This window comes from Micromys minutus (assembly GCF_963924665.1).
Source record: "Micromys minutus genome assembly, chromosome: 13".
In the NCBI taxonomy this organism is placed as follows: Eukaryota; Metazoa; Chordata; class Mammalia; order Rodentia; family Muridae; genus Micromys; species Micromys minutus.
The window spans coordinates 34,477,398-34,493,904 of record NC_137982.1 but is presented as its reverse complement, the minus strand read 5'-3'; the positions used below and the strand labels follow the sequence as shown (position 1 = coordinate 34,493,904).

The 16,507-nt window shown below is 43.0% G+C and overlaps 1 protein-coding gene across 4 annotated transcripts in view; it reads left to right on the top strand.

The window, feature by feature from the left end:
• Positions 1–16,507, top strand: part of ITGB6 (integrin subunit beta 6) — a 120,840-nt gene that overhangs the window by 36,723 nt on the left and 67,610 nt on the right. For 3 of the 4 annotated variants that reach the window (XM_080927150.1, XM_080927148.1, XM_080927151.1), the window contains exons 2-7: positions 7,758–7,839; positions 8,433–8,484; positions 9,008–9,083; positions 9,714–9,793; positions 13,042–13,246; positions 13,846–14,092. In XM_080927150.1, the coding sequence (XP_080783276.1) occupies positions 9,023–9,083; positions 9,714–9,793; positions 13,042–13,246; positions 13,846–14,092 (593 nt within the window). In that variant the 5' untranslated portion in view covers positions 7,758–7,839; positions 8,433–8,484; positions 9,008–9,022. Of the gene's footprint in view, positions 1–6,556; positions 6,619–7,757; positions 7,840–8,432; positions 8,485–9,007; positions 9,084–9,713; positions 9,794–13,041; positions 13,247–13,845; positions 14,093–16,507 lie in introns of all 4 variants that reach the window. The other variant, XM_080927149.1, reaches the window with a different exon arrangement.

Here is a 16,507-nt window from a genome sequence, read left to right as displayed (position 1 = left end):
CCAAAGAGCCAGTGCTCAGCTCAGAGAGAGTATTTCCTGTGTGCCTGCTGGGATCCAGAGTGGGCAGGTGGCAGGCAAGCACCAGGCCTGAGTTCTTAGAAATCTCCGAGCCCAGAACGTGCCAGGCCACACTCAGTGCCCGGCTGCTCACCAGTGGCTGCAGCTCTCCCTAAGAAGCCAAGCAACATGGTTGGTTTCATTTTGTTCAAGTGATTTAAACTAAACTTCAAACAGAGAAGGGACAGGAAGGATCTGCAGTCCAGGACAGCAGCCTTGACTCATTTTCAGCAGTGTAAATGACCCACAAGATGAAGAAAGCAAAGAACGGATGGATACAGATTGGGCTAGAGTAGAACAAGAAAGAAACTTAAGGAGACAGAGACGCATTTAAAACCCCCGTTCTTGGTGACATCTCTTTCTGCCATACTCTTATGATTCAATGAACGTCTCTTATCTACTCAGTGATGCTGAGCTCTGGGAGGGTTGGGGGGGGGGGGTCAAGGAAGGTTCAGGGGGAAGGGGCCTATCTTCAAGGCTTTGCCCCAAAAGTTGCAGTAGCATTTTCATAGCTTCCCCGTGTCTCTATCTCTTTATCCAGTAAATGGGTATAAAGTTGCCTCTTTGGGATTTTTCTTTTGGGTTGTGAATGAAATGAGACAAACTAACAAACTGTGTAGCCATGTCTGGTACTTGGTCAGCATTCACTAATGCTAGCTTCAGTAGGCACAACCCCTGAGGTGAAGCAGATGGCGATTACCATGAATGAATGGAGTCTAAGTTCAGCCTGCCAGTTCGCATAGGCTCCTGGAGTGACTGGGAACTGCCAATGGTTCCAGATGAGGAGGGAGCAGATTCAAGCTAAAGATTTCTGGAGAATTGCCTGAGGTGACATCAAGGAAAAACACAAATTGAACAGGAACACTGCAGTCTTCAAGCCTTCGGTGACTTGTCAAGACTTTCCTTATCTCATCTGTAACTAACTTATTTCCAAATTGTGTTCCTTTCTTGAAGTTTCATAATCTCAGCCCCTACAAAGCCTGGATCCATCCCAAAACGGTGTGAGTCAGTCTTCCCCAATATCCTGAAAGGTGAAAGTTATTATTCGTTCATAATCTAGGAACTAACGTGCGGAGAGCCATCATCATCCCTACAGACAGACATCAGGACTTGGTAAGGCTGCAGTTTGATCCCAAGCTCCCTACTATACCCAAGTTCCCCTCAGCACAAGCATCAGAAATTTAAAGTAGGCTGTGGACTCAGCAGGTACTTGGACACTAACATTCATAACACCACCAATCACAAGAGACAGAAGCCAGAAACAGCTTAAAATTTCATTTCTAGCTAAATGGATCAACAAAATGTCTCCTATCTGTACAAGAGAAGGACACTTGGCCTCCAAAGGGACTGTACTCTGACATGGGCATTATCATGGCTGAGATATAGGGACATTATGCTAAGTGAAATAAGACAGTTACAAAAGGACAAAGAATTCCACAGAGTGACTCTCGAATAGTTAAATTTAGAGATGGACAACAGAACGGAGGTTTCTAGGTGATGGGGGCAGGGAAATGCTGTTATCATGTAATGGTCACCGTAATGAAAGGTCTTGAAGCAGATTTTGGTAAGAATTGTATAGCTTCTGAAATGTACTTAATACCACTGGATTATATTATAATTAATGATATATATTCATTGCTACTGGAAATGTACTTATAAATGCTTCACATGGTAGCTTCACATGTGTTCTACCAAAAACTAAAAAATATATGCATCTTACCTAAACTATACGGTTTAGGTCAAGAGACAGTTTTTTGCTTCATACATTGTAGACATTGTGCCCACAATGGGAGGATGGCAAGAAATCTAAACATATCCCTTTTCAAAAACAATTTTCATAAAGGTCTTGAAATTAAAGACAAAGATATCCACTCCCAGATTCTATGACTCTGTTACCCACACCCAAATGAGCTGTGGATGTCTGTCTGCAAACAGTTCCTATACAGACACTATGCAGGTGTGTCCACAGTAGACTCAAAGACAGCACTTTCGTTTACACTCTCTTCTTTTTAACTTCTATCAAATATATTCATAAAAAAACCATAAAACCAAAAAAAAAAAAAAACAAACAAACAACCCAAAGAAATGTGTCACTGGCACTTAAGTAAAGCAGGTAACCAAGCAATGGCCAGTCTAAGTCAACAGTCATTATTAAGGCCCCCATGAGCCAGTTGGTTTACCCTTCCAGGTTATCTCACATTTCCCATTCCAGGAGTGTTCTCATGAATGTTAGATCAGGCTAGGGGTTATGGACAATCTTCTTTGGTATGGATGAATGGCTGGGCCAAAGCTAAACACAGTGAATCAGACTAGATAATACAGGTTCCCAAAGTCAGGGACTTCCCTCTACACCTTCTGAATAAAGACCGGCAGAGGGCCTACCTCTGAGCTCATATTCTTTGAAAAGGGTCAAACTTTCAAATGTAGTCAGGGCCTCTAGGCTTGGCTCTAAGCAAATGTGATGGCTGTGTTCTGTAGGCTTAACCACCCCGTCTGAAAGTGTAGACAATAAGTCTGGATCTTTGTTAGAAATACAAATATTTAGTCATGTATAATAAGTGGGGATTTGTTATTAAAGATTTGTTGTTCCAACAGAGAGAGGGTGCTTGGGAAAACTAGGAGGAGCTGAGCCTTAGTGAGGTAAAACTATGAGTACATCTGTGCCCACAGAAGCTTGGTTCGTCCTCTCAGCAGAGTGAGCTTGGGGATCTGATGGTCTTTGTCCATGTACATGGCTCAGTGCCTTTTACTACTGATGACCTCATTCTGATGCTCATCTCTGACTTGGTACTTTCCTCTGCCTTTGGACTTCACATAACCATGGATTGTCTCTGAAAGAGGTGTGTTACCTCCAACTTGGTGTTCTTGTGTGTCTCTCTCTAATCTCTTCTGCCAGCTTTCTCCTCATTATAAGATTCCTGATCTCCCTCCTATAGCTGCATATGGTATTTCCCCTACACTCACCCAGTTATAGTTCCAGCTTTCTAAGGTTCTAGTTACACACAGTCAACCTGCAGACTAAAAATATTAAATGGAAAATTCTAGAAATAAATACAATTTAAGATTTCAGTAGTGAGCCTTTCAGTAGTAAATCTTGCACCGTCTCCTTCCCCACCCAGGGCATGAATGACCCCTTTGTGGAGTGTATCGGTCTAGAATGTGCTACTCCTTCTTTATCCCTCTCAGTTATATCAGTTTTCAGTTACCATGGTGCTACCGAAGTGTGTGCAAGAAATTCTTTTTTACTTGGGAAAAAAAATGCCTTCGAAGAATACTCCTGGTGATGCTGGAACTTAGATTCGGGAAGTGGAGCCATAAAGAATTGCTTTAAGTAGAAAAGGTAAAAATTCTCAACATAGGGACAGAAAAATATTGTACGCCATGGTAGCTAAAGTCTATGTTGAGAACCAAAACATCTGTGAAGCTGTGAGAAAAAGAAAGAAGTCTGCGCAAGTTTTGCTGTCGCATGCCAAACTGCAACAGTTAGAGCCATGGCGTGTGCACCTGCTTAAGACAGGGAAGGCATGAAATCTGGGGAAAAATTATGGCATAGGGCTTGGTACCTTCATGATTTCAGGGACTGCTGCGATCTTGACAATTGCTTCCTGTGGACAAGGAAGTCCACTATCTGAGGATACACAGGGGACCTGCCTGGCTAAGGGACGAAGTTTCCTTCAGGACACTTAAACTAGTGGGTTCTCTGTTTGTAGGATGATCAGAGAGGGCTTCATTCCTTCCCTTCTGAGGGCAGGACACCGGGCACTGCATCTTTAGGAAGCAAGACCAGGCCTTCCCTGTACTTTACAGCTTGGAATATGATAGTCAGACCAGCATCAATGTGAAGCTGGTGGAAGGGAGTATTTTCTCAGACCCCCTCCTACTCTGTCTTCTCCTCAGTCCCTCCTTCGCTTTCTGTTCCCTGCATAAGAAGCCTTTTGTTAGCTCTTATTGCAACCCAAGCAGGGATCATAATGTCCCTTCCCCTGGCTGTATTCTGTACCCTCCCAACAGTCCTTTCGTTTGCTCCTCTGTTCATTAGCTCTAGAGTGGCTGCCCAGCCGCTGGTGAAATGCTAGGCCATGAAAACACACATTCCATTACTCTGCCCCATAAACATAACTGATGACTTTTGAAGTGCCACACATTGTGCTACTCACTGGGAACAAAAAGATAACCTAGATGCTATTCCCTCCTGCTGCATATAGTAAGAATTCAATACATGTTTGTTCTGTAAATTAATACTTAAAAAAATACCCTCACAGTCTAGAGAGAGAGGGGGGGTCAGCATTCAGACAAGTGCGAGCAGTGGTAAGGGATGCTCTGCAACGTCCATGGGAAATGAGGACCGAGGAGTCTCTCAGAGACTGAGAGCAGTGAGCCAAACTGGGCAGGTGGGAGGCAGAAAAGGGCCCATGAGTAGCAGGGGTCAATTGCCTGGGCTTGGAAAGGAGGGACAGCATGCATATCAGAGAGTTACTACTGGGAACACAAAAATAAATATTCCTGGGGTAATTGCAATTCTCCTAACAGGGATGTTTATATGAAATGGTGCATTAAAAGTCCAGTGCAATTCAAGGTACTCAGTTTCACAAGTCTAACCAGGTTCCACTCCCCCAGGACCTCAATGCCTGCATCTGTTTGGCAGAAGGGCATGAAATACTGTGCACTACCCCATTCACACCCCATTCACATGTGTAGTCACTAGAGCTTTTATTACAAAACAATTTGAGGAGTGGTCCCACTGTCCTGTAAGGTGTTTGGTGGCAGACAGAACCTCAGCAAGAATTCTAGAGACAGGGCACTGGTTTTGTTTTGTTTTTTAAGATGTACATATTTGTATATGAGCACACTGTTGCTGACACACCAGAAGAGGGCATCAGATCCAAGTACAGATGGTTGTGAGCCACCATGTGATTGCTGTGACTTGAATTCAAGACCTCTGGAAGAGCAGCCAGTGGTCTTAACTGTTGAGCCACCTCTCCAGCCCGAGACAGGACATTTGGAAAGCTGTGCAGACACCCATGGTGCAGATTCATTCTCAGTGACTGACACTGGCAGACAGAGAGGTCTGAGAGTAGGCAGCTGTGGATTGGGATGCCTCTGGAGACGGACATCACTGTTCAGTCTAAGTCACATGGGGCAACTTTACGGATGCAAGAGCTTTTCTCCTGAAGCAATGTTAAAAAGCCATACATTCAATGTGGAGAAAGAGGCATGACTTGAGGAGATTGTCACAAACCAGGAAGGGCTGAAAGGCCTCTGGGGTTTCTATGTACTGCCAAGCCTATCATGGATTCATGGGTTCTGAGACGAGATATGTTGTGTCAGAGATACAGGGTTTTATCGCTTGCAGCCTTAGCAATGGCTGGAGTATCAGCATGTTCTTTTACTTATCATCCGACCTCAGTTCTCCCAAGACGACACAAAATGAAAGAGATGCCTACAGATGGTGTAGGCTGGGCTCTGAGACAAAAAGCCTGGGTTAGAAGACTCAAGCCTTTCATAATGGGCAGTCAGCAAGTTCCCTCTCCCTCCCTCCCTCCCTCCCTCCCTCCCTCCCTCCCTCCCTCCCTTCCTCCGTCTCTCTCTCTCTAACTTTGCAAAGTGTAAGCATGCTTGCCCCTTAATCTGGAACAATCTTTCAAAGCTGTAAGCAATCCTCTGTGGCTCTTAAAGAGAAAGTCTGTCTCTCCCCACAGATTGCTCACTTAAAACATTCCTAGAACAAAGTCTGCCAGCAGGAAGAGTGGAAACATGAGAGATAGTCAGGGCATTGATTTGTAACAAAGACACTCCCTCCTTGAAAAGACAGAGTGTGTGCTAGCGGTTTCCTTTATTTTGTGCTATACCCCTTCACTGCTAGATGCAGCTAGGCCCCGGCCTGGGGTTGTTCCTTTCCCATGCTCACTTTCTCAAAGGTCTCATTCAGATTCCCATATTTCATATCTTTAGCCCCATAGCTGTTAGTCCTCAATAATGTTTCCATTCTATACTTTGTATTTTGAAATGGCCCCAAGTTCCAGATTTCGATATCTGGTTGCATTCATGGGATCTTCTGGGATCTTAATCATGTTCTTGATTTTGATGCTGGTCTTCCGTATGAATGCTGCGCCCCATAGCCCCTCAGTCAAGAGCAGTGCCACCCAGGGTCTCGGGCCATCAACGTTTCCTTCTTTCATATTCACATTTAATGCTTGAACTCAATTCATTTTCAGTTCTATCCTGACTCCCTGTGTCTCTCTACTCACATATCAACAGCCTCATCCCGACTAGCACCACGTCTATTCCCACAAACATCCCTTTCATAATGGGCAGTCAGCAAGCATCAGAATAACTCTAAACTTCCCTAAATAGGAGAACACACCCCTCTTACCTTTAACCCGGTTTTATTACTGTCCACAGCTCAGATTCTTGTCCCTTTCTTCACTGGCGCACCCTAAAATATATGCTGTCTGAATAAAACGCTTGTTTCATTTCATTTTATTTATTTTTCTCACAGAGCCTCTGCTGGAGAGATAGGTCAGAAGTTAAGAGCATTTGCTGTTCTGACAGATAACCTCGGTTTGTATCTTAGACCCACCTGACAGCTCACAACGGTCTGTAATTTCAGTTCCAAAAGATCTAATTCCCTCTTCTGGTTCTGCAGGTAGCGGGCACACAGTACACTTACATATGTGTAGGCAAATGTTTATACAATAAAATAAATAATATTTTTTAATTCAAAGAATAACATCTGCGTTGGGTTAAACAGTACAGAGTTTTCTCAAAAACAGAAACTACAGGAGAACAGACAATAGCACTAGCCACACAAGCCTGATCACTTACTTTTGATCCCTGGAATCCACATAAAAACTGGATGGAGTGGGGTATATACACCTATAATCCCAGCACCCCTGTGGTAGAGATATGAGCTGGAGGCTCTCGGCCTGGCCAGCAACAGAAGCTATGAAAGAGACCCTACTTCAATGAGGAAGCAAAGAACCAACTGTATACCAGCAGCTGCACACACACACACACACACACACAATGAACAATTGAGAACAAAAGTGTAGAGAACAAAAGAGTGGAGTCAGAAAAGGATGGGCGGGAGGAATGGAGAGATGATGGTTACTGGGCACCAGTATGCCGTTTGAGGAGGAATAGCATCTAATATTCTAAAACACAGCAGGACAACGATGGTTGATAATAATTTATTGAATATTTAAAAATAGCTATCACAGATGATTTTGAACATTTCCCCCCAAAATGTTATATATCTACATCTATATCTGTCTGTCTATCTATCTATTTGGCATGATAAGTGATATTTTTGGGGTAATAGGTATGCCAGTGGCCTGATCATAATTATATTCAATCATTGAAGTCCCACACTCTACCCTAAGGATGCATTCAATTGTATGTCAATTAAAAGTAAAAGTATATCTTAGAATAACGTACCTGGCACTGATGGGTTTTAAAAATGGCGGCAGCATCCTGGGCAGAGAGCCAGGGCTCCACCACCCTCAAATGAAGGCACACATTTCACACATTGCTTTCTCTCTCAAAGTCTTGGCTCTTAGCTCTCTGATCCTGGATTCTTACTGCAGGACACTTTCTGTTCTCTTCCTGGGTTTCATGGGAGATACAGTTGAAAACTGAATATAGGGCTGCTGGAAGAAAAAAATCTAAGTAGTCTGTAATTTGTTTTCTTGTCTTTCCAGGTTTCTCACGCTTGCCTGGAAACATACCTTCAAAAGCAGGTCTCCCAGGACATGAGCCCAGACATAAAGGAGCCTGTCTAAGGTCAGATGGCTTAGAGTGAGCGCGCATTTGATTCTTACCTGCTCACAGTTTCTACAAACCCCAAATGGGCCCTGAAGGGAGGGAGGGGGGTGGGCGGTGGCAGAGGATATGAACCGTGAAGATTTACCTGTAGCATATGCACATTTTTAGCTGTCGTTCATAGAACAAATAAATGATTCCTATGTGCCGAGCCAGGAGCCGAAAGCCTTTCCTTTCTTTTCTTTTTTTATTTTTTTTTAACCTTGCTTTTAGTAGTGCTTTGGGATCTTGGTACTTGGTGAGACTCACAGCACGTTCCCTGTGTCCACCGAATGCTATCTGTGGTCACCACCCAGGAAGAGTGCTCTAGAGACAGAGATTCAGAACCTTGGCTGCCCTTGTTTCTCTCTCATTGTTTCTGTCCTTGTGCAGAGCCTTTATTTTGATCTAGTTGATCTTCATACACAGTGCTTTTAATATACTTTCAAAAAATAAGAGTTTTAGGTGTGTGAAAAAATATCTCTTATATAATCTGAAAGATAAGAAAACAGTGTTTTGTTCTCCTTTGCCTAACTTCTAATTTGACTTTAAAATAATGTTTTTATATTTTTCAGAGCTCAGTTCCATTCTCTGCAGAGGCTCTAACATGAAAACCCAAAATCTCAGGTATTTTCAGTTGGCTTTTTTTTTTTTAAAGCTTTCTTACATTTTGCTTAGTTCTGGTGTTTCCTTTCACATCCTTACTGCACTAAATTAAAATCGTTATGAAAGCCATACATTTAAATCAGTTTTTTTTGACAGCTCATTGATTAGCATTTCACTAAAGAGACTAATTTTCTCTAGGGCATAGTACAGCTAATAGAAATGACACACATAAAAAATGTCTCCTGCCCCGAGTCTCCCCACCTTCCCGGTGACTGTACACCTGACTTCCTTATAAGGTGAACGAGGAAGTAAGCGTGTTGAAGTTGCTTTTAAACACGGCTTTTCTGCTTTGCCCGTCCAGGTAGCTTCTGTTTTCCTTTCAGCCTTAATGAAAGCTTGTGAGTTTAAAGCTCAAGTTAGTTTTCAAAGCAGTGTAAGTAGTTTTACTTTTTTTTTTTTTTGACACTGCAAGAAAGACTTTCCCGGCTTCCAGCTTTGGTCTTGTAACCCTGAAGGTAATTCATTCTTTAATCTGTCTGCACAGTGAAAACTGAACCGAATGGGGATTGAGCTGGTCTGCCTGGTCCTGCTACTTCTAAGAAGGAATGATCACGTCCAAGGTAAGTCCGAAGCTCTCTCAGATGTCCCTCTCACTGTGTGCTTGACAAACTGTCATCTGGTTCAGAACACAGACCTGCGGAGCACTGAGACACTTGCACAAACTAGAGGCAGGCGAAGGGCATTTCCCCGGTGAATGTGCTAGGTACAAGGTAAATAAATACAAAGGGGCACTTTAATGAGGGGGCTTAGACAGCGTTCCTGAGCCGTGGGGCTTCTGAGTGTCTTCCTGAGAGCCACTTCGGAAGCCTTTCTGTTCTGTTGCACAAGGCCGTCCATCTAGGAGTCATAGTCATGAGACTGGGGGAATCAGAAACAGAAATGCTGAATTTATAAGAGAGACCTTTTTAATGAGTACAGACATAGCTTTGAAATTAAGCAGCAGGTGTTGAATAGGAGGCTAAATCCGATGATTCTGCACTGAGTAGTTAGACACGGTTGTGGTCTGAGACACTGGTTACGTGATATAGATATTTCCAATATGATGGGTATAAGCTATAAACTTTGATGTGAGTTACTAGCCTTCAGAGGATTAATTTTTATCTAGCTCCGCTGGAGTAAGAAGGGTTAGCTCCATAGACAGGATGAAGGAGAATGCTTTAATCCTTGCCTGTTGCTGGCTTTGCCCTTAGGTGGCTGTGCCTGGGGTGGTGCAGAAACCTGCTCAGACTGCCTGCTTACAGGACCTCACTGCGCCTGGTGCTCCCAGGAGGTAAATCCCTGGCTATCACCCTGTTCCCAACCCATTTCCATATCTGTTAACGTTAACATCGGTGAAAGTGCTTCTCTCTGTGGGGTTGAATGAGTAACAGAGATCAAGAAAGGAACGTGAGGGTCAGTGATCAAAGTTGTATTTATTCATCTATACTTTGGAAACAACTTACTGAAGAATCAGATGTCAAATTGTCCTTTAAAAACTGAACATCCTTTATTAAATCTAGATAGTTCTCTTATTTAATTTTATTACCTTATTTTTTTTTTATTTTGATTTTTGAGACAGGGTCTCACTACACAGTACTAGGGCTCACCATGTAGACTAGGCTGGCCTGGAACTCACAGAGATATGGGTGCCTCTACCTGGCCAGTGTTGAGACTAAAGAGGTGCCAGCATTCTCTTACTCTAAAATCCTTCTAGCTGTTGGCTGGTGTGACATTCTGTCTGGATAATTGGTGGCCATGAAGATACTGACCAAAGTGAAGCAGGCATTGCATGTTGATACAATGTAGCTGTGCTCCATCTGGGACCTGGGATCCATTGTAAGTCTCTGGTTGGTACTTCAAGAAGGGAAAATTATGATCCAGGCGTCTTTTGCATAGTCATGAAAAGAATGAGCACAGCAAAGTTCTGAAGCAGCGATTCTCAACCTGTAAGTCACAATCTCTGTCTGGGTTGAATGACCCTCTCAAAGGGGTCACCCAAGATCACCGAAAAGCACATAGCTGTACATGACTACTCATAACAGTTTCAAAATTGCAGTTATACAGTATCAACAGAAATGATTTTATAGTTAGGGGGTCCCCACAACACGAGGGGTTAGAGCATTTGGAAAGTTGAGAACCACTGCTCTAAAGAAGTGGTCCTTGTCTGGTCGGCGGGAAACTTGTGTGAAGAAGCGTGGAGACTGTGAGGGTTAAATAACAAGGCAGGCCAAGTGAAGCTTGTGATGCAGAGAGCAGTGTGTAGTGTACAGGATTCACGCTGAGAGAAGGCAGCCCTGGGCTTTCTGGATGTTAAGTCCTACCCACTGGAAAGAATCTAAGTACCAGTTAAAAAGGCTTCCAAATGCCAACAGCAGGAGCCAAATAATATGTAAAGGGGGAGGAATCTAGATGCCTATATCAGAACTGTGCTGTAACTATTAGTGCTCAAACTCCCTGTTTATTATGTATCTGCGGAGGGTTGCCTCATATGCAGAAAGCATACACCAGCCCCCCCAACACACACACAGTCCATTCCCTCCCCACCCCCCACCTTCATTGCTTAGGCTACAAATAGCATTCAAGGCATTTATTCTTGTTTTAGGTCAAATATCAAATGGGGGGTTGAGAATATTAAACAAGGAAAGAGCCCATATACTCTTTGGATGTTGTCTAGAAGACAGTTTTAGTTTCATGGCAGAGACAAAATATATTGTGTCACTCTAGAGTCTATGTTTACTCTGTGTGTGTGTGTGTGTGTGTGTACCCATGGAGGCCAGAAGAGGGACTTATAGGAAGTTGCAAGTTTCTTGACATGAGTGATAGGAACTGAACTTGGGTCCTTTCGAAGAGCAATCAGCATTGTTAGCTGTCGATGTCTCTCTCCAGCCCACTGGAATTTATAATTAAATTCATTTTGGGCATAAATAAGTGTTTCCTAAGGTGTTACTCAGGATTTTATGTGTAGCTGCTCAAGTGATCATCACTTGTTAAGGCCAGATCTTTTTAGAGGCCTCTCCAATAATAAAAGCAGTCGTGAGCACCTCAGCTGTGGCCATTAGAGCAAAGGATGAGCAAAACTGAGAATATACACAAACTGTTCCTGCCCAACTTTATTCTTTTTGAAAATATTTATTTATTATATTTATGACTACACTGTAGCTGTTTTCAAACACACCAGAAGAGGGCATCAGCTCGCATTACAGATAGTTGTGAGCCACCACGTGGTTGCTGGGAATTGGACTCAGGACCTCTGGAAGAGCAGTCAGTGTTCTAAACTGCTGAGCCATCTCTCCAGTCCCGCCCCAACCCTTCTCAACTTTGTTCTTTTGGCAAAGGCTGGGCAGAGCCATGGCACTGTGTTAGGAAGCATTCTGAGACCTTGTGCAGCCACTGTTTGCCTTTGCTACGTCATGGGAAACTGCAGTTTGCCAGATCCAGGTTACAACTGTAAACCTGTATAGATCTGATTGGCAGGTAACACATCGTATTTTTGAAAATCAATTTCAGAAGAAGTGTAACTTTCCTCGTTGGTGAAAATAGCAGTAATGGCTTAGAATCCCAAGGGGCAAGAAAAGACATTAATTTGGTTCTCAATAAGGCACCAAACTGGGCTTCTTTCTCTCTCTCACACACACACACACACACACACACACACACACACACATCACATCACACACACACACACGCACACACACACACACACACTCACTCACTCACTCACACCCCAAAGTCCAAGGGTCTTGACTCCATCTCCCTGCCCTGGGTACTGCAAGATCAGAGTGGCCACAACTCTGTTGAGCCAGCCCAACACCTCCTGCCTTCTCTCTGGAGAGACCTGAAGGACTGGGACTTTCTGAAATCCCAGACAGAATGCACACCTTCTAACCATCTTCTCTTTTAGTCTTTAAACCGGGGTGGTGGAGTGACTCTAAAAGACCTTGAGCTAGAATCCTTTACGACAGGAACTTAAAGTCCTTGAGACGTCAATTCAGTGAAGGGATGCTGTAATGGAGCAAGACACATCATCCAATATAGGCAGCAGAGAGCCAAACAGGGAGCTGTCGGGTGGCCTGTCCTTTAGGACTCCACAGGAAACATCTCTTCGGGTTTGGTGACAGACATACAAAGCTTCAACAGTCCTAGGCTAGGAGTCCAGAAACCCGCCATTCATCTGGAACAAATTCTCAGGAAAATATCAACTTTGGGAACTCAGACATTTAAAAGATCCACTCAGATCACCGAAGAAATTTTACAACATGGGCTTTGGGGGAAAAAAAACCTGTTAGATGAATTTGATCAAATATAATGATAATAATAATGATAACAATAAAGAGACTCAAGTTTGTTCTTAAAAAGTGCTAGCTAAATTCTCCTGTTACTCAGCTATCACAGAACCCCATCGGCCAATCACCACCAGTCACGTGGGGGATGTGATGTTCCTAGCATGTAGTATTTCACAAAGCACATAAAAATGTAATGTCTGTACTTTTACAAAGATACTCAGATTTGTCTTTTTCTCATTGTTATCCCCCCCTTTAGAATTTCACCCACCTGTCCGGAGCTGGTGAAAGATGCGACACCCCTGCGGGTCTTTTAGCCAAAGGATGCCAATTACCCTTCATCGAAAACCCTGTCTCCCAAGTAGAAATACTTCAAAATAAGCCTCTCAGTGTAGGTCGACAGAAAAACAGCTCTGACATTGTTCAGATTGCTCCGCAAAGCTTGGTTCTTAAGTTGAGACCAGGTATGGTATGATTTCCTGCTGCTATGTTTGTGCCTTGCTGTCTGGTACCCATCACACATCAGTGGTTGTTGGCTTTCTCATTTCCCAATCTGAAGGACGTGGGGAATTACTAACGCGTCTCTTCATTGCATTCTTAACGTGTCTCTGAGGACAGCTTCTCTGATGGTGACCATTGGAATTACTCAAATGTCAACCACATTACCGCCTATTTCTGCAAGGACTGAAATATAGATTTAATTTCCCCTTTATTTGGTTGACCTTTTTCTAAAGCTACACACCAAAAAAAAAAAAAAAAAAAAAAAAAAAAAAAAAAAAAAAAAAAAAAAAAAAAAAAAGTCAGCTTATCTTCCATCTAAACGGAGGCTACTTCTCCCAAGGAGATATAAAATAGCCCAACACACAACTCCTTCAGTCCTTCAACACTCACTGCTGAGAGATTTGCATGGATGGGTTTCCTGATAAACGTTACCACACAGTTCATGAGACTGCATGCATCTTAATTAGGTCACCCTGAAATAAAGTAGCCAGGTAGCTCAGGATTGGTTAGTCACAGAGAGCTTCTGTGTTTATGGGTGTGCCTTTCTCCTGGGACACTGCAGGGGGTGAGCAGACTCTGCAAGTGCAGGTCCGCCAGACTGAAGATTACCCAGTAGATCTCTATTACCTCATGGACCTCTCGGCCTCCATGGATGACGACCTCAACACAATCAAAGAGCTTGGCTCCCGGCTGGCCAAAGAGATGTCTAAATTAACCAGCAACTTTAGACTGGGCTTTGGCTCTTTTGTGGAAAAGCCCGTTTCTCCTTTTATGAAAACAACACCAGAGGAAATCTCCAACCCTTGCAGGTAAGCGAGTGAACTTGCTGGCAACTCTGAGGACTGCCTTCTAGAGATGGAACCTCACACCTAGGCTGCTGTGCCGGCAGCTCACAGACAGCTTGCAGCTCCTTAACACCCTGGCTTTCTGCCTATAGCGTGGATCTCAGTGATTCTCTGTGGCCCAGGTAGCTTCTGGCCTAGGTGAGGCCATCATAACATCATGGTCTAGCCTGCACACCCTGCGCCATCTGCCAGGTTTGCAGGTCAGGATGGAGCCAACTATGTTTCCTGTTTGTGGGCAAGGAGAGTTTGTCTTTAACTGTTTGTTTGTTACCTAGGACATAAATACCAGTTTCTCAGAGACCTTCAGTTCCTGGCGACCACCACTTCCTAGGGCTATTTGACACTAACCTATATTATTATTTTTTTGAGTCTTTCTACCAAAATAACAGTTTTGCACCTTTTTTCTGACACACTTTGGGAAATGTGGCTTTCGAGAATGACCGCAGGCGGCAGGCAGCCTTTACTGCAATTAAACTCAACAGGAAATGAGGCAGTCCCTCTACTATAATATGCCATAATCAGCCACTAAAAGCATGTATTATGCAGGTAACAACCACAGGCAGATTGCCTTGTGATGGTTTATCTGTACCGATAATGACATATTCAAAATAAAAATATTTAATATTCTTCTGAAAAGAGCTACCCTGTGCTCTGTGTCAACCTCTATGCCAGACTCGCCATATCCGTGATCTCATTCCATCCTTACAATGATGGTGGACTAAAGCCGGCCTACTATGCATCCTATACTCAGAGGAAGTGACAGGGCTCTGAGATCAGCAATTTGCCCAAGGCCACATTATTAAGTAAAGATTTCTGAAAAGATCCATTTTGATCGAAAATCTTATTCTTTTACTACAATCTCCACCCCCCACACATACATTCAATTTCCCAAATGTGTGCTAACATTTAATATTTGATATATCAAAGGGAGCCTTACATAAGAAACAAATGGTGCTATGTCAGTTTAAAAGTTTGATACAGTTCTCGTAAGCTGGGTGTTGGTGGTGCACATCTTTAATCTTAACACTCGGGAGGCAGAGGCTGGAAGCTCTTTGGGTTGGAGTCCAGCCTGGCCTACAAATCAAGTTCCAGGACAGCCAGGGTTACACAGACAAACTCTGTCTCAAAAAACTAACTAACTAACTAAGTAACTGAACTAACAACAAACTAAGTAAATAAAACAATACATGGAAAAATAAAAGAAATTTAGTTTAGTTCTCAACTGTAATCTAACATAATCCAAAGCAAATCCAAAGCAATTATAACCTGAAAGGAAATTCTTACTGATTATAATTTTTAGGAATTGTGTTTGCTTGCAAGTAACCAAGACACGAGCTTAGGAGGAGAATTATTTTTCTCAGTTCAAGGTTAACTTAGCAAATCCACACACAGGAATTCAAGGCTTCCCTGCTGTCTGCTCAGCCATCATTAGTGATCAGGTTTTATCCTCATGGTGTAAGAAGGCTGCTGGGCCACTAATCCTGTCTTTAGTTCAGAAAGTAAGAAAGAAAGGAAAGGAAAGAGATAAAAAAAGATTACACACACACACACACACACACACACGTTTATGTATATATGTGTGTATGTACAACACACAGCCACAATGCCGCTTGATGAGTTTTGGTAATTGACTGTACCACTTGCTATCCCCTCGGAAGGATTCCTGACCCAGTACAGTCAATAGTGCTTCCTCTGAAGCAGCCACTTCCTGCTTTCTAGTGCTTACATTGCTTTTGCCTATTCCTGGATCTCGTATACATGTAAGCATGTGTGGTGTGTACTCTTTGTGTCTGGCTTCTTTTGTTCAGAAAAACACTTTTGGATCTTTTTATGATTTTATTGTGCAAATCAGCAGCCTGTCCTGCTTTGTTTTACCTGCAGTTCTTTATGGATCTGCTGGTGTTTACTCATAATCCCATCAACAGACAGCTGTGCTGTTTCTGCTTTTTAGATACTGCGAACAGCATCGGTATATCCACTTGCATATAAGTCTTTACAAAGATGTGTTTTTTATTTCTCAGAGATGCATTGACAGAATAGATTTGCTGAGTTACCCAATACTTTTTAAAGTTTCCTTTTCAAAAAACAACAAAGTAGAGGTGCCACCTTCTGTTTTTAAAAAATGGTTGGCAAATGTTCTGCGTGCGCACACCCAGGGCGTCATTAACGGGTGCTGCCACAAGTAGCATTCAACATCCCAGACTGTCACCAAACAAACAGTCCTTTTCATTTTGGGCACTGTTACAGGTTTGCAATGCTATCTTGATGTTGCTTTAATTTGTGTCTGTTGATGAAAGAACATCTTCTCGTGTGTTCTAATGTTTTCATATGCTCTAAGAAAAGCACACAGCCAACAGTGCGGTTTGATGAGTTCTGGTA